A 26,896-nucleotide genomic window follows, 5' to 3' on the forward strand; every position below is an offset into this window, starting at 1 on the left:
ACAAAAAAATCCATTGCTGCAAGGTATGCTGCACTGTTTATACATTAATATTTGGTGTATTTTATTAGGATCCCCGATGGCGACGGCTAGTCTTACTGGGGTCCGACAAAAAACGAAAAAGACATTACAGAAAAAATACTTTACAATTGACATGCATTTAAAAATATTAACAGGTAGTGTGCGTGTGTGATTGCATCTATCATTTACACATACATGTCAGTACATACACAACGAGTAGGTCACGTGGGGGATAGGCGTTGTGCGGTGAGGTGTTGATTTATGAGGTTTTTTTAAACCAGGTTTGCTGTTCACTTGTGCTATATGAGATGAAATGGAGTTCCGTGCAATCATGGCTCTGTATAAAACTGTACGTTTCCTTGAATTTGTTCTTGACCTGGGGACTGTGAAAATACCCCTGGTGGCATGTCTGGTGGGGTAAGTGTGTGTGTCAGTGCTGTGTATAAGCTGACTATGCAAACTAATTGGAATTTCCAACATATGAATGTTACTTATAAAAACAAGAAGCGATGCAGTCCTTACTCAACTCTTAGCCTAGAGAGACTGGCATGCATATTATTGATGTTAGCACTCTGATTACAATGAAGAGCAAAACGTGACGCTCTGTTCTGTGCCAGCTGCAACTTAACTAGGTCCTACTTTGCAGCACTTGACCATATGACTGGGCAATAATCAAGATAAGATTAAACTAAAGCCTGTAGGACTTGCTTTGTGGAGTCTGGTGTCAAAAAAGCAGAGCATCTCTTTATCACGGACAGACCTCTCCCCATCTTTACGACCATTGAATCAATATGTTTTGACCATGACAGTTTACAGTCTACGGTAACACTAATTAATTTAGTCTGCTCAACTTGCTCAACAGCCACACCATTCATTACCAGATTCAGCTGAGGTCTAGAACTTAGGGAATGATTTGTACCGAATACAATGCTCTTAGTTTAAGAGATGTTCAGGACCAGTTTATTACTGGCCACCCATTCTAAAACTGTCTACAACTCTTTGTTTAGGGTTGCAGTTATTTCACTATTTGTGGTTGTTGACGCCTATAGGGTTGAATCATCAGCCAGTGGCAGGACATTGGTAAAAAATAAAAAAGAGTAGCTGCCCTGCGATACACCACACTTTGCATGTTTAACATTAGAGAAGCTTCCAATAAATAATAATACCCTCTCTGTTCTATTAGATAGATAGTTCTGAATCCACAATATGGCAAAGGTTTAAAAGCCATAACACATACGGTTTTTCAACAACAGGTTATGGTCAATCCCACAATCTTCTTAAGATCAATCTCTTTCAATCAATCATCAGTCATTTGTGTCAGTGCAGTAAATGTTGAGTCCCCTTCTCTATACGCATGCTGGAAGTCTATTGTTAATTTGTTTACATACAAATTTGCCAGGAGCTGGCAGCAAGCTGACACAGTAGGTTGTCTGTTAGAACCAGTAAAGGCCACATTACCGTTCTTGGGTAGCAGAATGACTTTGGCTTCCCTCCAGGCCTGAGGACAAACATTTTCCTCTAGGCTCAGATTAAAAATATGACATATAGGCGTGGCTATAGAGTCAGCGACTATTCTCATTGCTTTTCCATCTAAGTGGTCAATGCCAGGAGGTTTATAATTATTGATAGATAACAATAATTTTTCCACCTCTCCCTCACTAACTTTACAAAATTCAATCTTACAATGCTTTTCTTTCATTATTAGTTTTTCTACGCATGAATACGTTGGCTCACTGTTTGTTGTTGGCATCTTCTGCTTAAGTTTGTCCATTTTGCCAATGAAGTAATCTGTCACACCTGTTCCCGCTCTTCCCCCCCTGGCGCTCGAGGGCGCCAGGCTCCCCAGCATTTCGCACTCCTGCCACCATCATTACGCACACCTGCCTCTCCCCCGTCACGCGCGTCAGCGATTATTGGACTCACCTGGACTCAATCCCCTCTGTCATTACCTCCTCTATATCTGGACGGCTCTGGCGGGTCCTGGCTGGACGGCTCTGGCTTTGTGGTAGTGGTGGAGTAGGGGTCTGAGGGCACACAGTGTGTTGTGAATGTATTGTAATGTTTATAAAATTATATAAACTGCCTTCATTTTGCTGAACCCCAGGAAGAGTAGCTGCAAGATCAATAATATAAAGAATAATGGAGAAAAAAAAACGTTGGAGTACTTTAAATGAAATTATGGGCAGGAAGACAAATTCAACTACATTTAGTTGAATTTGTCACAAAACCATTTGATGTTGTAACGCACGTCGGCGGGAGAAGGAGAAGAGGACCAAGGTGCAGCGTGGTAAGTGTTCATATTATTTAATAAAATACGCAACACTTGACTAAACAACAAACACGACAAACGAACAGTCCTGAAAGGTGAAACAAACACTAAACAGGAAACAACCACCCACAAACACAGGTGGGAACAGGCTACCTAAGTATGATTCTCAATCAGAGACAACGATAGACAGCTGCCTCTGATTGAGAACCATACCAGGCCAAACACACAGAAATACAAAACAAGGACAACATAGAACACCAGCCATAGAATGCCCACCCAAACTCACGGCCTGACCAACCAAAATAGAGACATAAAAAGGATCTCTACGGTCAGGGCGTGACAGATGTTGCCAGTTATTTGAATGATTACTGTAAGGACCGACACTGGAGTACAGAAGCAGGTACGGGGAGTCAAACATTTAATCGGAACAGACATGGAACAAGACAGGAACAGCGTGAGCACACTGGTATACAAGGACATATGACAATCAATGCTGAAGCGGGGAACAGAGTGGGGGAACAGACAGATATAGGCGCGGAGCGCACGGAGACGACAAAGTCTGTTTCAAAAATCTTCAAAGACTTATTATTTTAACCTAGAGCATTTAAAAAGACATTTATAGTACAATATTATGGGGAATGGGAATGAGAGGGCTATTTACAACGTGTTGGAAAGGGATCACAGCAGTGATTGAATGAAGGTATGAGTTGAAGTGTTCAGAGGCTTGACCAGTGCAAGACAGGATTTGACTGGGAAGACAAAAAACACTAACAAAACACACTACACAGTTAGATTACATTGATGTGTAATAATGTGATTGTGTATGTGATTGACTCTACATACAGTAATAAGAGAAAATTGATAGGGGTACACACAGTACTTGGAGGGGAAACATTCAATGTGCCAATGGATGAGCGGGCACATGAGAAGTGGCTTCAGTTCATGTCAGGAGAAAGTTGACAAAGGTGGAGGTGAAGTAGTCATCACCTCTTAATCAGGGAACAGGAGGGGACTTAGCTGTAAATACAAATAGCAGATACATTCCATTACAGCTGTGCTATCGTAGGTTTTGGACAACGAGTCTCTCTATCAACTTAAACTCAGACATCTTGAAGTTCATAAAGTCAAACACAGACTGCACATCTCGCCCACTTGACACATCAATCTATCCCAAGAAACGTTCCTGAATAAAGCGCTGATCATCCACATATCTGACGATTACTGACAACTGCAAGCAGACTGGTGCCACCATAGGTACCAGAGCGGTGGGGCAATTTTTACCCCCTGGGACCTGGAGTTTTTCCTTATATGTTAACCTAACTAGGAAAACCCTGGACCTTACAAGGTATGACAATGATTAATTAGTTGTAAGAAGGTTTTATATGGGCTATGATATATATGATTTTTAAAAACCTCTGAAAAAAACCCTGTCAAACTGCAGCTACCTTATATTTGTTCATATAAATTATATTTAGACTAGATTAGGAGAGGATTTCCTCTACCCAGACACAGACACATAGACAACAACTGATAGACAATAGAACTCACAGGGCTGAGATAGCTTTATGCATGCTTGCATCATGCAGGCCTATGCAACTGTAGGCCTTGCAAAACATTTACTCACGTCTGTCATCACTATTATGTTGATTCATTAATTCCAGTTAATCATTTTGGATTAAAAACATATAGGCAGCCTAGCCAGCCCAATTTTGAATATAAACAAAATTTGATCACATTCACATTTTCTCCTGACACGCAAATGGACTATAAATGCATAACGTTACCAATTAGTTTACCTTGACCAGATGGACAGGGCACATAGGCTGTATGCAGCTGCTCTTATTAGTAGCCAACAGTTGATCAGACTGAAAAATAGTCTCGTTTTCATCCCATACAACACCTCCCCCATAGGCATTCCTGTCTCTTCTGTAGATATTACAGCGCCTTCAGAAAGTATTCATACCCCTTGACTTATTCCACATTTTGTTTGGTTAAAACCTGAATTCAAAATGGATTAAATAGATTGTTTCTCTCGCCTATCTACACGCAATACCCCAAAATGACAAAGTCATTGACAAAATACAATGTTGTTGAATCATCCTCCGTTTTCTCCTATCACAGCCTTTTAACTCTGTAACTGTTTTAAAGTCACCATGGTGAAATACCTGAGCGGTTTCCTTCCTCTCTGGCACCTGAGTTAGGAAGGACACCTCTCTATGTAACGGCTGTCGTAGTCGTTCTCCTCCTCAGACGAGGAGGAGCATGGATCGGACCAAGATGCGGATTGGTAAGTATTCATATTTTAATGGAAAAACAACAAACACTACAAAATACAAAAACCAACAAACGTGACTAACCCGAAAGAGTCCTGTGTGGCCCAAACACTGACACAGGAACAAACACCCACAAAACACAAGTGAAACCCTGGCTGCCTTAGTATGATTCTCAATCAGGGACAACGATTCACAGCTGTCTCTGATTGAGAATCATACCAGGCCGAACACAAAATCCCAACATAGAAAATCAAACCTAGACCAACCCACCCAACTCACGCCCTGACCAACTAAAACAAATACATGACAAAGGAAAACAGGTCAGGAACGTGACAGAACCCCCCCCTTAAGGTGCGAACTCCGGGCGCACCAGCACAAAGTCTAGGGGAGGGTCTGGGTGGGCGTCTGTCCACGGTGGCGGCTCTGGCGCTGGTCGTGGTCCCCACCCCACCATAGTCAACCCCCGCTTCCGTGGCCTCCTCCCAATATTCACCCTCCATGCCAATCCCACTATTCCAAAGGGCAGTAACAGACTGAGGGGTAGCACCTGACTGAGGGGTAGCACCGGGATAAGGGGCAGATCCGGGCTGAGGGACGGCAGCTCCGGGCTGGACGGCTCTGGCGGATCCTGGCTGGACGGCTCTGGCGGATCCTGGCTGGACGGCTCTGGCTGGTCCTGGCTGGACGGCTCTGGCTGGTCCTGGCTGGACGGCTCTGGCTGGTCCTGGCTGGACGGCTCTGGCTGGTCCTGGCTGGACGGCTCTGGCGGGTCCTGGCTGGACGGCTCTGGCGGGTCCTGGCTGGACGGCTCTGGCGGGTCCTGGCTGGACGGCTCTGGCTGGTCCTGGCTGGCCGGCTCTGGCTGGTCCTGGCTGGCCGGCTCTGGCTGGTCCTGGCTGGCCGGCTCTGGCTGGTCCTGGCTGGCCGACGGCTCTGGACAAACGGGCAGCTCTGACAGCTCGGGACAGACAGACAGTTCTGGGCAGACTGGCAGTGCAGGCGGCTCGGGACAGACGGGCAGCGCTGGGCAGGCAGACAGTTCAGACCACGCTGGGCAGGCAGACAGTTCAGGCAGCGCTGAGCAGGCAAGCAGCGCAGGCGGCGTTGGGCAGACGGCCGACTTTGACCTGCTGAGGCGCACAGTAGGCCTGGTGCGTGGTGCCGGAACTGGAGGCACTGGGCTGGAGACACGCACCACAGGGAGAGTGCGTGGAGGAGGAACAGGGCTCTGGAAACGCACTGGAAGCCTGGTGCGTGGTGTTGGCACTGATGGTACTGGGCTGGGGTGGGAAGGTGGCGCCGGATATACCGGACCGTGAGGAGGACACGCGCTCTTGAGCACCGAGCCTCCCCAACCCTACCAGGTTGAATGGTCCCCGTAGCCCTGCCAGTGCGGCGAGGTGGAATAGCCCGCGCTGGGCTATGCAGGCGAACCGGGGACACCACCTGTGAGGCTGGTGCCATGTACGCCGGCCCGAGGAGACGTACTGGAGGCCAGATATGTTGGGCCGGCTTCATGGCACCCGGCTCGATGCCCAACCTAGCCCTCCCAGTGCGGCAAGGTGGAATAGCCCGCACTGGGCTAAGCACGCGTACTGGGGACACCGTGCGCTCCACCGCATAACACGGTGTCTGACCAGTACGACGCCCTCTCACTCCACGGTAAGCCCGGGGAGTTGGCTCGGGTATCCAACCCGGCTTCGCCACACTCCCCTTTAGCTCCCCCCCAAGAAATTTTTGGGTGAGCCTCTCGGGCTTCCAGCCGCTCTGCCTTGCTTTCGCCTCATAAAACCTCCTCTCCGCTTTCGCTGCCTCCAGCTCCGCTTTGGGGCGGCGACACTCCTCTGGCTCTGCCCAGGGTCCTTTCCCGTCTAGGATTTCCTCCCAAGTCCATTCCTCTTTTCCCCATTGCTGTTGTTCTTGCCTTCCTTCTCCATTCCGCTTGGTCCTGTTACGGTGGGTGTTTCTGTAACGGCTGTCGTAGTCGTTCTCCTCCTCAGACGAGGAGGAGCATGGATCGGACCAAGATGCGGATTGGTAAGTATTCATATTTTAATGGAAAAACAACAAACACTACAAAATACAAAAACCAACAAACGTGACTAACCCGAAAGAGTCCTGTGTGGCCCAAACACTGACACAGGAACAAACACCCACAAAACACAAGTGAAACCCTGGCTGCCTTAGTATGATTCTCAATCAGGGACAACGATTCACAGCTGTCTCTGATTGAGAATCATACCAGGCCGAACACAAAATCCCAACATAGAAAATCAAACCTAGACCAACCCACCCAACTCACGCCCTGACCAACTAAAACAAATACATGACAAAGGAAAACAGGTCAGGAACGTGACACTCTATTTGTAGTGACTGGGTGTATTGATACGCCACCCACATTGTATTTAATAACTTCACCATGCTCAAAGGGATATTCAGTGCCTGCTTTTTTTTACCCATCTACCAATATGTGCCCTTCTTTGAGGCATTGGAAAAACTCCCTGGTCTTTGTAGTTGAACCTGTTTGAAATTCACTGCTCGACTGAGCGACCTTACAGATAATTGTATGTGTTGGGTACAGAGATGAGGTAGTCATTCAAAAGTAATGTTTAACACTATTATTGCATACATAGCAAATGTTTACCACTGAACTTATTTAAGCTTGCCATAACAAAGGGGTTGAATACTTACTTATTGACTCAAGACATTTCAGCTTTACATTTTTTATTAATTTGTAAAACATTTTAAAAACATAATTCCACTTTGACATTATGGGTTATTGTGTGTAGGCCAGTGACAAAACATCTCAAGTTAGTCCATTTTAAATTCAGGCTGTAACACAACAAAATGTGGAAAAGGTCAAGGGGTGTGAATACTTTCTGAAGGCACTGTATATCCTTGTATTGCTGCTATAAGAATGATCTAAGTGAGTCTCAGAAATGGATAATATATTAATGTTATCATTTTATTGATTTCATGAACCTTATTTCTTAGGCTACATATATTAATATGTGCTATTTTTAGCCCTTTCCTGGGTAGCTTATCAGAGAAAGACATAATATGGAAAATAACAAACAAGGCAAAAAAAAAAAAAAAAGTTATTCAGCAGTCCATTAATAATAAGTTGTTGTGTGTGTGTGCTCTGGCAGATTTCAAGGCTAGGATACGGTTTGGTTAGATGTTTATTTCTGTTGGATTTATGAGGGAAACACTTTCTGATGGCTTGTGTTTATTATTTGTTTGTTTTCTAACAAAAACTCTGACCTGATAAAGCCTACTCTAGCTTCTGCCGATCTATTCAATAAAACTGTTGAAACAACACCTACGTTTTTTGTCTGCATTGAGGTCACTCAAAATGGTATATGTGCTGAAATGCTTTAGATTCCAGGATCTCAGGTTCAAGTTATGTCAAGTTTTGAATGAAAATTAGGATTAACTAGCACTTTCTAAATGATTATGTTAAAACTATTGAGCTTGGCTGCATGGCTGCTGAGCTGTGCTGACCTCACCACAGTATATGAGTAACACCCTGAATGAACATGTCTTGGAGGGAGTAATGTTTTGGGGTTCAGTTGAATAGCACAATCATTGCAAACAATCAGTCTGCCAGCACTAATAATAGCCCTCCAAGGCTACGTTTACACAGGCAGCCCAATTCTGATCTTTTTTTCACTAATTGGTCTTTTGACCAATCAGATCAGCTCTGAAAAAGATTTGATGTGAAAAGATCTGATGTGATTGGTCAAAAGACAAATTAGTATTAAAAAAATCTGAATTTGTCTGCTTAGTAAACACAGCCTGTTTGTGAGTTGTCTCAGTCATGTTCACCATGAATAGGGGTGTGTCAGTGCTGCAGCATAGCTCCACCCTTTGGCCTGATCAAAGTGAATGTTTTTCCTTGGAAATGAAATGTTCCCTTCCTAAAGAAGTCATTTTGTGAAATGATGAGCATTTCTACATAGTGTGTAGCCTAACCTGGGTGGTAACTTAATATTAGGGCACAAACACATTCTAACACAAATTCTAATATATATCTCTATTAAAATTATATTGTGATTCAATGAATAAATTGTACCGTGAATAGGAGCAGAGAGAAGTCTTGATCGTGTGGTCTTGGTCTTGAGACCACTCTAGACCACATAAATCCGGTCCGGTCTGTGTACTTAAGGTCTAGCCTGAAGCTGGGATAACAACCTCTAATTTTCTCACATTTAACCCCCAGCTTTTGTATGCTTGTTTGGACAATACCTATCCTCAAATGACACACCATCAAAGTGCTGTTTCACTTTTGCTGTCATTACACAGCGTGGTGCTTAAGTTGTCAGAATGTGTAAACATTTGAAGAGGTTTGCAAGCCAGAACTGTGTCATGCATCTCTATGAAAGATTAGTATAGGCTAACGGGTGTAGTCACTGTAGTGCAGTTCAAACAAACGTGTTCTGTTTTTAAAACACCACTAGGGGGCGTTCTCCTATTTCAATTGGGAGATCAAACAAAAATGATTTGATATTAAGATTAAAACAGCTACATTGGACCTTTAACAAAAGGCACATATCAATAGGTGGTCCAGGTGCCTCATGACTAGGGTTGCAAAAGTCAGTGAACTTTCAGTAAATTCCATGGTATTCCAGAAATCCTGGTTGGAGAATTGAAGTTTTCGGTCGTGTCTAAAAAAACACAATTTTGCTCAAAACGTATTGTTTTCTCCTTTAATGTGTGTACTTTATTGTATTTCTACTTGGAATATCCCTTTCAACAGGAAAGTAAAAGTTACCGCAAGTCAGCACAAAAGAAAACAGGAGCACTGCCTCTGCTTTTCCAGCATCCTTTCAACACATTTCAACATCACCAATCAACTAAATGCTTTGTCTAATACAGTGACAACTTAAAGATACCAAAAACAATTTAGTGCAATCAACGTAAACTAAATATAATGTGGCTGGCCATGGTACTGACTTCTCTGTGTGCGTGTGTGTACGTGTGAGTGTGTGTGTGTGTGTACTGTGTGTACTTGTGTACTGTGTGTACTTGTAGACTAGATGAACGCCAATGTCACCCTCCTCTCTTTCATGTTGGCAAAACGGTCTATGACTCTTTCCAGCCTGGTCTCGGCGCAAAACGTCCTACAGTATAGTATACACATTCAGTTTTTGTTGTCCTAGACTAGGCTACCTGGCTAAAATGCTTGCTAGCCTAACTTCCTCGCATGGACAACAATGAGCCAGCTAAGTTAACGTGAGCCTACTAAATCTACATATTGAACTTAAATTGTCTCAGGCCAGTGGCAAAATGTATGAATGTATGGTAAGATCAGAATCACTGTTATAATCATGTCCATGGCTGCGGATCCGACTTTTCCCTGACCCTTTTTTTCTGGCTCTAAAGGTCCCAAAGCTTCTACGCAGATCACATTCTGCACATGTGTTTCTTTACCTCTTCTTAACACACACATTTGTGTGGTCTACTTCCCTTCACATTTCTCACTGTCAATCGCCACCCTATGCACAATTGGCTCAGCGTCGTCCGGGTTTGGCCGGGGTAAGCCATCACTGTAAATAATTGACTTGCCTAGTTAAAAAAAGGTAAAATAAAAAAATAAAATGAAACATCCCAGGAAACTGATTGAGATATACATTTAGAATCTTTTTGAATTACACAGTAATGATTCAAAGAGGCCTACAGTGCTGTTTTGAATAATGTGCAGTGAGCAATGTTTTTTGCAGATGGCATTAACAAACTGCAGCATAGCCTACCTGTGTATTTTGCCTTGTGGCGTGCGCTGTTGAGTCTTGAACACATGCGAGAAAAATGTAGTGGTGTTACGGTAACGTTATACTGTTCTATTAGTTTTGGTGGTGTTATGTACAATACTATCATTACGAGTAGAGCAGAGACATAGAGTGAAGAATAAACAAATGGGCAGAACGTGGTCTGCACAGGTGCAGAAGCTTCGGGCCCTTTAGTGCGGGGAAAAAATTGTCTGGGAAAAGATGGATCTGCAGACACTCTCAGAAGTAAAAGGTGCTAAGTAGAACCATATAGTGTTCTTCGGTTTGCCACCATAGGTGAACCCTTTTTGGTGCTAGGTAGAGCCCTCTGCAAACCTCCATGTATGGTTCTTCATTGAACTCCCTGTATATTGTTTCTGTTTCTTCCTAGAACCCTCTATGAATGGTTCCACCAGCCGTATTAGCCTTTAAAATGTAATGATTTATGACAAAACATGATAGATATAATAAGAAAGCCGTGGATAGATGGCAGCATTCACGCAAAACTGAAAGCGCGAACCACCACATTTAACCATGGCAACGTGACTGGGAATATGGCAGAATACAAACAGTGTAGTTATTCCCTCCGCAAGGCAATCAAACAGGTAAAACGTCAGTATAGAGACAAAGTGGAACCACAATTCTACGGCTCAGACACGAGACGTATGTGGCAGGGTCTACAGACAATCACGGACTACAAAAGGAAAACCAGCCACGTCGCGGACACCGACGTCTTGCTTCCAGACAAGCTAAACCTTCTTTTCCCGCTTTGAGGATAACACAGTGCCAAGGACACCGCCAGCTACCAAGGACTGTGGGCTCTCCTTCTCCGTGATCGATGTGGGGAAGACGTTTAAGTGTGTTAACCCTCGCAAGGCTGCCGGCAGGTTCCCCTGTTCCACCCCGCGTAACAGAAAATAAGGACGATTTCTGATGCATTTCTGAGTTTTCAGCACATACTCAATAATTTGACAATAATTTATCTTTCATTCACAAATAATTTTGGATTTCCTCCGATATCATACATAAAATAATTTGGCGGCTGGACATTTCGAAGTCAGATTTAGCACATTTTCAATCAGACCTACAAGATGAAACTTTAAAATATACAGTACCAGTCAAAAGTTTGGATATACCTACTCATTCAAGGGTTTTTCTTTATTTTTTAATATTTTCGACATCGTAGAATAATAGTGAAGACATCAAAACTATGAAATAACACATATGGAGTCATGTAGTAACCAAAAAAGTGTTATAATATAATAATATATTTTATATCTGAGGTTCTTCAAAGTAGCCACTCTTTGCCTTGATGACAGATTTGCACCTAAGTGGGTATCAGGTGCGTGTCTTGAATGTATCTCACCCCAAATATCTCCCTGGTAGCATAGGCCTACACCTTGTTCAGTGTTCTAGCCAACAACCTGGTAACTTACACTCAATAGGAAAATAGTGCTTTTACACAACGTACAAACCTGATATTACACAAATGCCTTTGTAATTTCAATGACAGGTATTTGTATCAACATGAGCTTTTTGTAATAACCAAATGTCTTAACAGGGTTACATATTAATATCTTGGCCACGTGCTTCAGAAGTAGCTGGAATTCATATAGGCCCAATATGGGCTATAAAGTATCCCAATCGATTTTGCTCCTGAATTTTATATTATGCTCCTAACCTTTTTAAGATGGGAGCATTGTGACTTAAGGATTTATTTTTTATATAGAGACCTGCCTATAAGCGACATGAAACCAAATATGGAGTTGATTTCAGTTGATTTGGCCATTTAAAAAATACATGATCCAATCCATTTATCACTTCCATTGACTGCTAGCTTGTGGTGGCTAAAGTTAGACGAAGTTTGTAATGGCTGTTTAATTAAAGAAAACCGAACCATAGAGCTACTCTGAGTGTACAAAACATTAAGGACACCTGCTCTTTCCATGACCTAGACCGACCAGGTGAATCCAGCTGAAAGCTATGATCTCTTATTGATGTCACTTGGTAAAACCACTTCAATCAGTGTAGATGAAGGGGAGTAGACAGGTTAAAGAATGATTTTTAAGCGAGACAATTGAGACAATTGAGACAATTGAGACGTCAATTGAGACAATTGAGACGTGTGTCATTCAGAGAGTTAATGGGCAAGTCACAAGATTTAAGTGCTTTTGAACGGGGTATGGTAATAGGTGCCAGGCACACTGGTTTGTGTCAAGAAATGCAATGCTGCTGGGATTTTCATGCTCAACAGTTTCCTGTGTATATCAAGAATGGTCCACCCCCCCAAAGGACATCCAGCCAACTTGATACAACTGTGGGAAAGCATTAGAGTCAACACGGGCCGTTATCCTTGTGGAACGCTTGCGACACCTTGTAGAGTCCATGCCCTAATTGAGACTGTTCTGAGGGCAAAAGGGGCAGGTACAACTCAATATTAGGAAGGTGTCCTTAATGTTTTGTACACTGTGTATAGCTACTTTTCAGTTTTTTTTCTATAAAGTAGCTTTCTGACCTTCCAAGACTGAGGAAACAAAGCAGTCAAAGGTTATGGAAGTTATCCATGACGTATAGAGAGCTGAGATGAGAGGCACTTGGTGCCTGAGGCCCTCGGTTGTCTGAGAAGGCAGGTCTAAACACGTACACCTACAGTGTCTCAGAAAGTATTCACACCGTTGCTTTTTCCACATTTTGTTGGGTTACAACCTGAATTTAAAATGGTGCCAGTGGCAGCAGTTTTACAGGCACCCAACGAGAGCTTCAAGTTCCTTGGTGTCCACATCAACAGCAAACTGGAATGGTCCTAACACACCAAGACAGTCGTGAAGAGGGCACGACAAAGCCTATTCCCCCTCAGGTAACTAAAAAGATTTGGCATGGGTCCTGAGATCCTCAAAAGGTTCTACAGCTGCAACATCGAGAGCATCCTGACTGGTTGCATCACTGCCTGGTACGGCAATTGGCTCTGACCGCAAGGCACTACAGAGGGTAGTGCGTACGGCCCAGTACATCTGGGGCTAAGCTGCCTGCCATCCAGGACCTCTACACCAGGCAGTGTCAGAGGAAGGCCCTAAAAATTGTCAAGGACCCCAGCCACCCCAGTCATAGACTGTTCTCTCTACTACAGCATGGCAAGCGGTACCGGAGTGCCAAGTCTAGGACAAAAAGGCTTCTCAACAGTTTTTACCCCCAAGCCATAAGACTCCTGAACAGGTAATCAAATGGCTACCCGGACTATTTGCATTGTGTGCCCCCCCCCCCCCCCACTCCAACCCCTCTTTTTACTCTGCTGCTACTCTCTGTTTATCATATATGCATAGTCACTTTAACTATACATTCATGTACATACTACCTCAATTGGGTCGACCAACCAGTACTCCCGCACATTGGCTAACCGGGCTATCTGCATTGTGTCCCGCCACCCACCACCCGCCAACCCCTCTTTTACGCTACTGCTACTCTCTGTTCATCATATATGCATAGTCACTTTAACCATATCTACATATACATACTACCTCAATCAGCCTGACTAACCGGTGTCTGTATGTAGCCAAACTTTTATAGCCTCGCTACTGTATATAGCCTGTCTTTTTACTGTTGTTTTTATTTCTTTACTTACCTATTGTTCACCTAACACCTTTTTTGCACTATAAGTAAGCATTTCACTGTAACGTCTACAGCTGTTGTATTCGGCGCACGTGACAAATACACTTTGATTTGTAGTTTTTTTTGTCACTGGCCTACACACGTCAAAGTGGAATTATGTTTTTATTTATATTTTTTACAAATCAATTAAAAATGAAAAGCTGAAATATCTTGAGTCAATAATTATTCAACCCTTTTGTTATTGCAAACCTAAATAAGTTCAGGAGTAAAAATGTACTTAACAAGTCACATAATAAGTTGCATGGACTGAATCTGTGTGCAATAATTGTGTTTAACATGACTTTTTAATGACCACCACATCTCTGTACCCCACACATACAATTATCTGTAAGGTCCATCAGTTGAGCAGTGAATTTCAAACAAAGATTCAACCACAAAGACCAAGGAGGTTTTCCAATGCCTCACAAAGAAGGGCACCTATTGGTAGATGGGTAAAAAAAACAGACAATAAATATGCCTTTGAGCATGGGGAAGTAATTAATTACACTTTGGATGGTGTATCAATGCACGCAGTTACTACAAAGATAAAGGCGTAATTCCTAACTCAGTTGCTGGAAAGGAAGGAAACCGCTCAGGGATTTCACCATGAGGCCAATGCTGACTTTAAAACAGTTACAGTTTAATGGCTGTGATGGAAGAAAACTGAGGATGCATCAACAACATTGTACTTACTCCACAATACTAACCTAATTGACAAGAGTAAAAAGAAGGAAGCCTCTACAAAATAAAAATATTCCAAAACTGCAACAAATGTGTCAAAGCAATTCAATTTTTGTCAAGAATACAAAGTGTTATGTTTGGGGAAAATCCAATACAACGCATTACTGAGTACCACTCTCCATATTTTCAAGCATAGTGGTGACTGCATCATGTTATGGGTATGCTTGTAATTGTTAAGGTTTAGGGAGTTTTTCAGGATAAAAATTTAATTGAATGGGGTTAAGCACAGGCAAAATCCTAGAGGGAAACCTAGTTCAGTCTGCTTTCCACCAGACACTGGGAGATGAATTCAGCTTTTAGCAGGACAATAACCTAAAACACAAGGCCAAATCTACACTTTCTTACCAAGAAGACAGTGAATGTTCCTGAGTCGCCAAGTTACAGTTTTAAATCTACTTCAAAATCTATGGCAAGATCTGAAAATGGTTGTCTAGCAATGATCAAAAACCAGCTTGAAGAATTTTGAAAATAATAATGGGCAAATTATGCACAATCCAGGTGTGGAAATCTCTTAGAGACTCAGGGGTGTGAATACTTACAGTACCAGTCAAAAGTTTGGACACACCTACTCATTAAAGGGTTTTTCTTTATTTTTACTATTTTGTACATCGCACGATAATATTGAAGACATCAAAACTATGACATAATACATATGGAATCAAGTAGTAACCAAAAAAGTGTTAAACAAATCAAAATCTATTTTATATTTTATATTCTTCAAAGTAGCCACCCTTTGCCTTGATGACAGTTTTGCACACTCTTGGCATTCTCTCAACCAGCTTCATGAGGTAAATTCAAGAACTTTGAAAGTTTCATCAAGCGCAGTAGCAAAAACCATCAAGCGCTATGATGAAACTGGCTCTCCTGAGGACCACCACAGGAACGGAAGTCCCAGAGATTCCTCTGCTGCAGAGGATAAGTTCATTAGAAATAATTGCACCTCAGATTGCAGCCCAAATAAATGCTTTAAAGAGTTCAAATAACAGACACATCTGAACATCAACTGTTCAGAGGAGACTGCGTAAATCAGGCCTTCATGGTCAAATTGCTGCAAAAAAACCACTACTAAAGGACACCAATAATAAGAAGAGACTTGCTTGGGCCAAGAAACACGAGTAATGGACATTAGACCGGTGGAAATCTGTCCAAATTTGAGATTTTTGGTTCCAATCGCCGTGTCTTTCTGAGACGCAGAGTAGGTGAACGGATGATCTCTGCATGTGTGGTTCCCACCGTTAAGCATGGAGGAAGAGGTATGATGGTGTGGGAGTGCTTTGCTGGTGACACCGTCAGTGATTTATTTAGAATTCAAGGCACACTTTTAACCAGCATGGCTAGCATCGCATTCTGCAGCGATACGCCACCCCATCTGGTTTGCGCTTAGTGGCACTATCATTTGTTTTTCAACAGGACAATGACCCAAAACGCACCTCCAGGCTGTGTAAGGGCTATTTGACCAAGAAATAGAGTGATGGAGTGCTGCATCAGATGACCTGGCCTCCACAATCACCCAACCTCAACCCAATTGAGATGGTTTGGGATGAGTTGGACTGTAGAGTGAAGGAAAAGCAGCCAACAAGTGCTCAGCATATGTGGGAACTCCATCAAGACTGTTGCATTCCTCATGAAGCTGGTTGAGAGAATGCCAAGTGTGCAAAGCTGTCATCAAGGCAAAGGGTGGTTACTTTGAAGAATCTCAAATATAAAATATATTATTATATTATTATATTATAACACTTTTTTGGTTACGACATGATTCCATATGTGTAATTTCATAGTTTTGATGTCTTCACTATTATTCTACAATGTAGAAAATAGTAAAAATAAAGAAAAACCCTTGAATGAGTAGGTGTCCAAACTTGAGACTGGTACTGTATGCAAATTAGATAGTTCTGTATTACATGTTCAATACATGTGCAAACATTTCTAACAGCATGTTGTCATTATGGGGCATTGTGTGTAGACGGGTGAGAAACAAAATCAATTGAATCCATTTGTAATTCAGACTGTAACACAACAAAATGTGGAACAAGTCATGGTGTATGAGTACTTTCTGAAGGTACTATAACTACACCGATGTGGCTGCATTCTCCCCTCTTAGTCAAACATGGTGGAATATGGACAGTTTTTACACACAAACTCACCACCCTAAAATGTTTTTATCAGGCATAATGCAACATGTCCAAATAATGTTCTATGAACAGGTTCATTTAGTGCTTACACATTACATGGTAGGGATTTTACAGATGTTAGAAAGGAGAAGAAAAAATAATAAACAGGTTCCACAAATGTTTTTGTAGAATCCAGTGAGAATATCCCGTATGTCATACATGATTTATTACCTCTTAATGTTGTGAGTTATTGACTACTATTGACATTAATAATTGAACAGGACAGTAGTAATGGCAGAGTTATCCCCAAATTAACATAACATATCAAGTGAGCTGTACTTCACTTGTACTGCCATAGAAAGACACTTTAAGGTGGTGCTCAAGTTGTCATAATAATGTAAACATTGAGTTGTGTAAACATTTCAAGCAAATTGCATGTTACAACTCTGTCATTCATGTAGCATTCATATTGTGGCGCAATATTACACGCAAAATTCCCTATTGAAACTATACAATTACAATAGCTCTCCTACCATTATGTACCAGTAAAGTGAATGAAATGCTTCAAAAGGCATGTCAAATAGAGGTAGAGGAGACTTTGTCAAATCAAAGTGTTTGTTATGACAGGGACATTGCATCAGCTAGTGTTCATGACCATTCACGAACTGTGGGTTCCAGCAGACAAGAAGCCCTACTGTTTCACCACTTCTGCAATGGCTGCATTCTTTGGTAATCACTGCTGTGTCACTGGTAATAATGTTCTGAATGGTGCTCTGTGTAGATGTCAGTGCTTTGGGGGAAATGCAGGCAACAACGCTTCTTCTCAGTCTGTGAGTTAAATCTATTGTATTTACTGCATGTCATTTATAAAGGTAAAACAAATAGGATATACTGTAATTCATACTCTGCCATTATCCGCCCCTCTCTCAGCTCATCTCTATGCCGTGCTCCAGGTCCATGACTGGTCTTTTCTCAGGGCTGTAGTCTCGGTCATCACGCTCCACATACCTCTGCAGGGTGCTGTAGTACTGCTCACTCTTGGAGAAGGTGTAGAGGGCTGAGATCTCCTCCCAGGCCTTGTGGTTGGGGAATGGGAATATTTCCGGGTCACGGTTCTCAAAGAAGCTCTTTAGGTTCCTCTCGGCCAGCTTGGATGCATACTCCATAGCGAATGTGTCAAACTGCTCCTTCTCCTTTTCTACGTAGCGCTTCCAGAAGGTGAGCTGCAGGTAGCTGACCTTTGAGCGGCAGTTTGTGTAGCAGGTCCCGAGGAGCCCTAGTACGGCTGAAATGATGATAATACACCAGCCTAGTATCTGGGGATGTACAGACATGAACCAAAACTTATGCTCACATAAAATGAACAAACAATGCCAACAATAATACTTGTTAATAACAAACATATTCAATACTGTTGCTTTACTGTCAATTGAATTACAAACAGTCAAATAAATCAATGAATTACACCTTCATTTTGGTCTGACTCGTACCAGCATTTGCAGCTGTACCAATAACCCATTGACAGTGAAAAATATGACATTCCAAAATACAAAAGTCACAAACAGGGTCTGACTGCTGCTTGCACTCACCTGTGACTGAGCCCGGAACATGAGCAACAGTTCCATGTTCTCGTCACTGGGCAGCTTGGACTTGCTGCAGGGCACGCGGGCCAACTCCTCCCGGCACATCAAGGTCTTGTTTTTACAGAACAGATCCACCACCAGGTTATCATCCAGCCCGCTGACGGCACACTCGTAGAAGGTCCCGTTCAACAGTGCCACACACAGCCACATGATAGGGGCCACACAGGCACCGGAGAAGATTTTGACAAACACTTTGAGGCAGGTGAAACAGTTGCCCCTGGGGCATAGCTTAATGGGGTTTAGGCAACAGCCAGTGTAGAGGCGCCACAGCTTGCTGCTGAAGAAAAGACCAAGCACCAGAAGCACCAGGCCTGGGCCCAACAGGAAGGTCAGGCCGTATGCAAAGTTCTGGTCGTGGTTGCAGGGGCACTGGAATGAGACCATGGAGAAGATCCGCTCTCCCCCGATGGTCAGGAGGGCCATGAAGCTGTAGCCAATGGTGGCCTTCTGATTCATGAAAAAGCGCAGGACGGTCTGGAAGTTATCCATGGTGTCGACAAGGGGTTTGTCACGCACGCTCCGCAAATACCAAAATAACGCAAAGAGAATGGAGAATTAGAAGAGGAAAAATACAGCGGTGAAATAGTTTAGACGCAAACGGTTGCGTCTCCAACACTCACTCCACTCCCTGTGCTGTTTAAGCCGAAGACAAACACACTGAAGTTCTTCTGAGCCTATTTCTGCCCCTCCCTTTTCCTCCTTCCTGTTCTTTCTCTTTCACTTTTCCAACTCCTCCCTCTTTTCCTCACTTTATCTCTGTTTCCCACCCTTGTGCACCCACTTAATCCAATGAGATTGTCTGCATTCTCCAACTCTCAAACCCCACCCTGATTCTTATTTCTTCCTTCTAAATGTCCTTCTCTGTCACTCCCCCTCCTTTCCTATGCGTAGGTAATAAAATAGCAGTGACTGAACTGGCTGAGATCCTGCTGATCTGTTTTTGTACTTCCGACCATGCAGCTGCCGTTGTCCTCTCAGAGTGATGTCATATGACAAGCAGCCACGGGGTCATGCAGTCTGTCAAAAAAACATTAACATTAACTTCACTTTAACCAGATTTATTTCAATAGTTATTTGAGCAGCACAGTGATTTCAGCAACACAATTTATTATCTGTATTAAATTCCCATACAGCTTGAGCCAGATACAACATTATACAGTATATGAAATCACCCTTTGCTCTCTCTCTCTCTCGCTCTCTCTTTCTTTTCCCCTTTCTCTTACATGCATAAACGCGCACACACATAAACACACACACACACACACACGAAGCAATGTGGTATTTCGGCACCAAGGCTGCACTGCATTCATTAGCAGTTGCAAAATTAAATGGAAATCAACAATAATGTTAATAATGAGCTATGGAACCTCACACAGATGCATATCATACATACCCCAAAAATATAAACACAGAGCACAGTTTTATAGACAATCATTTAGCTAGCTAGACATTACATTAGACTTGCATAAGACCTACCATTTTTTCAGAAAAAGGAGAAATGGGCAGATCAAACACGTGTTCTGAGTCAGTGGTTGGTAAACAGAAGAGTTTCCTCTCCCATTTCCTATAGAAGGCTGTGATGAGTTTCTACGCTCTACGCCCACAGGATGAAGCTATAATCTCCTCACCCTAAAAGGCTCTGAGTGCATTGATTTCTCCCACAGAGAAGCTTTTAACAGGGCTGTACTAGCCACATCAAGTACCTAATGTACTAAATCAAAATGTATCTTGTTACAAAATTTAAAAAAAATACCCTAATGACCAATTTATCAATGTATATGTTAGTCTTCAGAGCTTTGTGGCCCCCTGTTACCTCAAATTAGTTTGCATTGATGTCAGAAATGAGATACTGTGAGCGTGACGTAACCAGAGGTGCAGGTGGAGGTGAAAAGGTGTTTGAAAGAAAGTCGAGGCACAGGACTCACTTCCCGAATGACAGTGAGTGCAGTGACATTGTGGCAATAACATAGCGTGTTCCCTTTCAAAGTCAAGTTTACTTTCCCCTTTTGGACCAAATTGCTGCATTATCCTCATACTTAAAGTGCATACTTTCATGCTCCTCCACTCATCCAACAACAACTTCCATGGCCTCACACGATAGTACCATAAGACTTCTGATACCGATGCAGCAAATTTGGCCTGATATTGGGCCACAAAACTGTGAACCACTATACATTTTTTGGAGAAAAGTATTTGTAGTATTTTGAAAATACAAAATACCATTCTCTGAAGTACCTTGTTAAAATTAAAAATATATATATTAAAAGTAACTGAAATCTGTATGTCAAATACATGTAACAGAAATACTGACAATCTCTGACTAGTACTACTTAAGCTTTACACAGAGATACGAATCAAACAATTTCGCTAAGTTATTATTCAATTCAGAGCTGATGTTCATCGCAGTTCACGTGTGGCAATGGTCGGTCTACAGGGCAATAATATAAATAACAATAACGCAAATATACTTTGGAGACCTTGTAAGGTCCAACTAAATATTCTTGTGGGTTACTGTCATAAAGATGCTACATGTACACTGGTAACAGGCTTTTACTTGAAAGTATTTTGCAGTGCACTAGCTAACAGGAAGTAAATATGCTCCTTCTTTTTTTATTTAACTAGGCAAGTCAGTTAAGAACAAATTTGTATTTACAATGACGGCCTAGGAACAGTGGGTTAACTGCCTTGTTCAGGGACAGAACTACAGATTTTTACCTTGTCAGCTCGGAGATTCGATTTAGCAACCTTTCAGTTACTGGCCCAACACTCTAACCACTAGGCTACCTGCCGCCCCATTTCATAGAACCAGACCATGCATTTCCTGTTTAATACCACAGACCACCTGTATGTAGGTCAAGTCTGAGGAGCATAGAAATACTAAAGAGAAAAGAAAAGTAGAAGAGAAAGAGAAAGAAAGTATGATAAACTATAAATAAAAAATAAAAAATCCTTTCTGAGCATAGAATTTCAAATAAAAAGCTGCAAGCAGCACTCGTGATACAGTGAGTGAACTTTCAAGTAACAATATAAAATTGGGAAGTATTGTTATTCAAGTGAAGACCTGAGAGTGGTTAATCAGATGTAATTGGTCTTTCTACTGAAAAATCCCCTGATGCACAGCAATAATGATGATGATGATGACGAAGATTAGAATGCTGACAACAATCCTCTATAATGAGTCATGACTTTGATGATAAAAATAAGGATGGTTACAGATAGGGTCATGATAGTGATGCTGTTCCTATGATCATATGAATGCCCATTCACAGCATCATCTTGCCCTCATCCACAAAGGCGAGCACGGCTGGATTAGCAGTGTCTGGACCGTCTGACCTGACAGATGACATCCTGTGGTCCCTGGCCTCTGCAGGGTCATGGCACTTCTCCACGTACTTGTGCAGGATGCTGTAGTAGTGGTCTCTGGTGCTGAACCTGTAGAGGGACGAGATCTTCTCCCAGGCCTGGTTAGATGGGGTCGTGACAGGCTCTGGACGCGTCTGCTGGAAGAAGCTCTTCAGGTTCCTCTCTGCAAGCTTTTCGGCGTGATCTGCCGTGTAGTTTTCCAGCAGGTCGCTCTCCCGCTGGGCATAGACCCTCCAGAACTTCAGCTGCAGGTAGCTGACTGGGGAGTTACACCGGGCAACACAGGTAAGTAGGAGGTTGAAGACCATGATGGAGGCAATCAGTAGCCAACCCAGGATCTGAAATCAAAACCAATACATTCAACACAATATTCAACTATTCTGCTTAACCCCTTACCTGGAATGCCTGTGTTAATGTCACAGTTATAATACAGTATACTGTACTGCTCAAACTCAAACCATATCTATAAAAATAGCTGGTAGCATGAGAATGTATTAGGGAAGCATACTGTATATGGAACGGCAGATTATTTTCAGAGATGTGTGTTGGTCAGCAATTCCTCCATCACCTCTTCACATTGGAAGCAGTGTTTCCCTTAGGATTTTTATCAGCAGCGGTGGCAAAGTTAGCATAGGGGGGAGTAGGTGTGGCCAATGGTGCGATCTCCTACCATACATTTTAGAGGCCCTCCTCTTGGCCACAGAGAAACAATTTTGCTGTTTTAAAGCTTATTTCCTGCAATTCTACACATTTTGTAATGGAGCTTGTGCCGTGTTCTTGTGCTATTTGAGTGACTCCAACATTCTATCAAAATCAATGGGGGCTGCCTTATCTTTTCTACATACTTTATATCTGGTTTTATACTTTTAAATTTACACTGAAAACGTTTTACCATCTCCCCAAAAACACATCATATTTTTGGGAGCGACATTAATGACAACAGGTCATACAGGAACTGAGTCAGACTGAAGAATAACTGCTATTTTATAACAATGGAAGTAGCCTATGCTTTGAGGCACTTCTGCTTTGGGGCATTTTAATGTTGGCATTTTCAAATGAAATGCGATGCAACAAATGCCTTCAAAGCAAAATGTGTACTTCATAATGTCAGAGGCTCAGTTTTAAATATATTACAATTCCCTTAGCTGTCAGAACACATCCAGCGGTGTCAATTACCGTTAGCAGAAATATGTCAGTCTAATCACCTACACTCCAACAGACCGTCGACAAAAACAAGGATAGCCCACTAAAACATATTGAAGCGAGTAAAATGGGGCAAAGAAGATATGATAAAAATATATAATTCAAACCATAACTTGGTTCTATTAGTGTGAATATTATCTCACCTGCGACTCAGCGCGGATGGTTGCCAGCACATCATTGCTTTCGGATTGGGGCACGTGGGTGGCTCTCCCGCAGGGGAATTTATAAAGTTCACTCTGGCACTGCGGACTCTTTCCATCGCAAAGGTGGTTTGTGAAAACCGTTGCATTGACGCCAGTCATGGCGCATTCAAAGTAATTGCCATTGAGCAAAGCGACTGCAATCCAACTGACAGGTGCAACTACTGCTGTCGTGGTGATCTGAAAGAAGACCACCCCACAGGAGCAAACATATTTAAAATGACAAAATTTGGATTTGCGTAAACACAAACCTGTAAACAATTTCCATGTTTTATTGCTCATGATGTAACCTAACACCAACAGTGCCAGAGCAGGCACTAAGAGAAACACCATGCCGTAGGAAAAGTTCCAGCCGCTGCAAGGACATTTGAACACCACTGACGAAAATATCTGTTCCCCGCCTGCAGTTAACAACGCAACTAAACCAAACCCGAGACTAGTCTGCTGTTTCTGAACAATTTTAAGAACCGTTTTGAATTTATCCATCTTTCCAGACGCACAGGACTCACAGGCACTTCTACTGATAGCAAGTCATGGGAGCATATAAATTGACGCGACAGCTATACTTTCAGTTCCCCTGTCCTCTCCGGCGCGCCTCCAACTCAGGATGTTGTAAACATGAAGTCACTTCACTAGGCTACAGTTTATTTATGGATGATACAATGAGGGTATTCTATTAATTCCCAGACCAGGTTGTCATGCACCCCAAAAATCTGAAGGGGGGTGGTCTGGATGGGTGCTTGCCCCACATCTATAAATTGGAGAATTTAGCATTTTTCAAACACCTGAAACAGCTTTTTTTCTTGCAATCTGAGGCATAATCTTTATGCTTAATTGAAAAATACATGTTTATTTTTCTGCATATCTTAGGCACAGCTCTTGAGCTGTCTGTATCCTTCTGACTGGTGGTCATTTTGTAAAAGAAACTAAATATGCTTCTCTGCATCTCTGTTCAAATCTGGGTAAAAGATGGAAAGGAATGTGAGTCTTATTCAGTACATTTAGTAATCTTGGTAGCTAGTTAGGAGGTTGGTAGATTGGGAACCTATCTGGGTTAGCGAAAGCCAACTTCATACAATTGCTAGGTGGCTAGTAGTATTACAGAGAAATAAAACAATATTTACAATGCCTTCGGAGAATATTCAGACTCCTTGACTTTTTCCACATTTGGTTAAGTTACAGCCTTATTATAAGATTGATTAAATTGTTTTTTTTCTCCCCTTCACCAATCTACACACAATACCCTATAATGACAAAGTAAAAACAGGTTTCTAGAAATGTAATTTTTTTTAAAATAATACATAAATATAATATTTACATAAGTATTCAAACCCTTTACTCAGTACTTTGTTGAAGCACAAATTGGCAGCGATTACATCCTAGAGCATTCTTGAGTATGATGCTACAAGCTTGGCACACGTGCATTTGGGGAGTTTCTCTCATTCTTCTCTGCAGATCCTCTCAAGCTTTGTAAGTTTGTATGGGGAGCGTTGCTGCACAACTATTTTCGGTCTCGATCCGGTTCGAGTCCGTGCTCTGGCTTGGTCACTCAAGGACATTCAGAAACTTGTCTTAAAGCCAATCCTGCGTTGTCTTAGCTGTGTGCTTAGGGACGTTGTCCTGTTGGAATGTGAACATCCACTCTAATCTGAGGTCCTGAGTGCTCTGGAGCAGGTTTTCATCAAGGATCTCTCTGTACTGTACTTTGCTCCATTCATCTTTTTGAGGTCGGGTGATTGTGGAGGCCAGGTCATCTGATGCAGCACTCCATCACTCTCCTTCTTGGTCAAATAGCCCTTACACAGCCTGGAGGTGTGTTTTGGGTCATTGTCCTGTTGAAAAACAAATGATAATGCCACTAAGCGCAAACCAAATCGGATGGCGTATCGCTGCAGAGTGCTGTGGTAGCCATGCTGGTTAAGTGTGCCTTGAATTCTAAATAAATCACTGACAGTGTCACCAGCAAAGCACCCCTACACCATCACACCTCTTCCTCCATGCTTCACGGTGGGAACCACACATGCAGTGATCATTAGTTCACCTACTCTGCGTCTCACAAAGACATGGCGGTTGGAACCAAAAATCTCAAATTTGGGCTCAGAAGACCAAAGGACAGATTTCCACCAGTCTAATGGCCATTCTTCATGCTTTTGGCCCAAGCAAGTCTCTTCTTATTATTGGTGTCCTTTAGTAGTGGTTTCTTTGCAGCAATTCGACCACAAAGGCCTTATTCCCCCTGTCTCCTCTGAACAGTTGATGTTCAGATGTGTCTGTATCTTGAACTCTGTAAAGCATTTATTTGGGCTGCAATTTCTGAGGCTGGTAACTCTAGCGAACTTATTCTCTGCAGCAGAGGTAACTCTGGGTCTTCCTTTCCTGTGGCCGTCCTCGTGAGAGCCATTTTCATCATTGCGCTTGACGGTTTTTGCGACTGCAATTGAAGAAACTTTCAAGTTCTTGAAATTTTCCGGATTGACTGAACTTCATGTCTTACAGTAATGATGAACTGTCGTTCTTTTTGCTTATTTGAGCTGTTTTTGCCATAATATGGACTTGGTCTTTTACCAAATAGGGCTACCTTCTGCATACCACCCCTACCTTGTCACAACACAACTGATTGGCTCAAACGTATTAAGAAGGAAATAAATTCCACAAATTAACTTTCAACAAGGCACATCTGTTAATTGAAATCCATTCCAGGTGACTACCTCATAAAGCTGGTTGAGAGAATGCCAAGAGTGTGTAAAGCTGTCATCAAGACAAAGGGTGCGTACTTTGAAAAATCTCAAATATATTTTGATTTGTTTAACACTTTTTTGGTTACTACATGATTCCATATGTGCTATTTCATAATGTTGATGTCTTCACTATTATTCTACAATGTAGAAAATAGTAAAAATAACACACCTACTTGAATGAGTAGGTGTGTCCAAACCTTTGACTGGTACTGTATGTATGTCTGACGCCCTGATCTGTTTCATCTGTCCTTGTGCTCGTCTCCACCCCCCTCCAGGTGTCGCCCTTCTTCCCAACTATCCCGTGTATTTATACCTGTTTTTCTCTGTCTGTTTCTTGCCAGTTCGTCTTGTTCGTTCAAGCTAACCAGCGGTTTTCCCTGTCAGCTCCTATCATTATCCCAGCCTCACTTTCCTCATCCTCCTGAGTTTTGACCGTTGTTTGTCCTGACCCTGTACCCGCCCGCCTGACCTCTCTGCCTGTCCCTGACCCTGAGTCTGCCTGCCGTCCTGTACCGTTGCTCCACCTCTGTATTACTAAACTCCGCCTGTCCCTGACCTTGAGCCCGCCTGCCATCCTGTACCTTTCCTGGATCTTCAACCCCTGCCTGCCTTGACCTGTCTTTGCCTGCTCCTGTTGCTACAATAAACATTGTTACTTCGACAGTCTGCATCTGGGTCTTACCTTGATTCCTGATAATATGTGTATATATATATTTAAATAGGACAAATCTATTTGCATGTTGCCTCTGCTCTCTCTCTCTCTCTCTCTCTCTCTCGGCTATGAAAAGCCAACTGACATTCACTCCTGAGTTGTTGACCTGTTGCGCCCTCTATAACCATTGTGATTATTATTTTACCCTGCTGATCATCTATGAACATTTAGACATCTTGAAGAACAATCTGGCCTTAATGGCCATGTACTAC

General features: G+C 42.5%; 2 protein-coding genes across 2 annotated transcripts; both read right to left on the reverse strand.

The window, feature by feature from the left end:
• Nucleotides 1-16,791: 16,791 nt before the first annotated feature.
• Nucleotides 16,792-18,960, reverse strand: LOC120047531 (calcium homeostasis modulator protein 5-like). Its single transcript, XM_038993057.1, has 2 exons — nucleotides 18,415-18,960; nucleotides 16,792-18,141 (listed from the first exon to the last, which is right to left on the reverse strand). Exons 1-2 carry the CDS (start codon nucleotides 18,955-18,957, stop codon nucleotides 17,752-17,754), a joined length of 933 nt encoding a protein of 310 aa, XP_038848985.1. The 5' UTR covers nucleotides 18,958-18,960; the 3' UTR covers nucleotides 16,792-17,751.
• Nucleotides 18,961-21,199: 2,239 nt separating this feature from the next.
• On the reverse strand, nucleotides 21,200-23,720 carry LOC120047532 (calcium homeostasis modulator protein 6-like). The gene is made up of 2 exons (XM_038993058.1): nucleotides 23,178-23,720; nucleotides 21,200-22,169 (listed from the first exon to the last, which is right to left on the reverse strand). The coding sequence occupies exons 1-2, from the start codon at nucleotides 23,718-23,720 to the stop codon at nucleotides 21,732-21,734; spliced, it is 981 nt and encodes a 326-aa protein (XP_038848986.1). The 3' UTR covers nucleotides 21,200-21,731.
• Between the last annotated feature and the right edge of the window lie 3,176 nt (nucleotides 23,721-26,896).

This window comes from Salvelinus namaycush, chromosome 5 (genome assembly GCF_016432855.1).
Source record: "Salvelinus namaycush isolate Seneca chromosome 5, SaNama_1.0, whole genome shotgun sequence".
In the NCBI taxonomy this organism is placed as follows: Eukaryota; Metazoa; Chordata; class Actinopteri; order Salmoniformes; family Salmonidae; genus Salvelinus; species Salvelinus namaycush.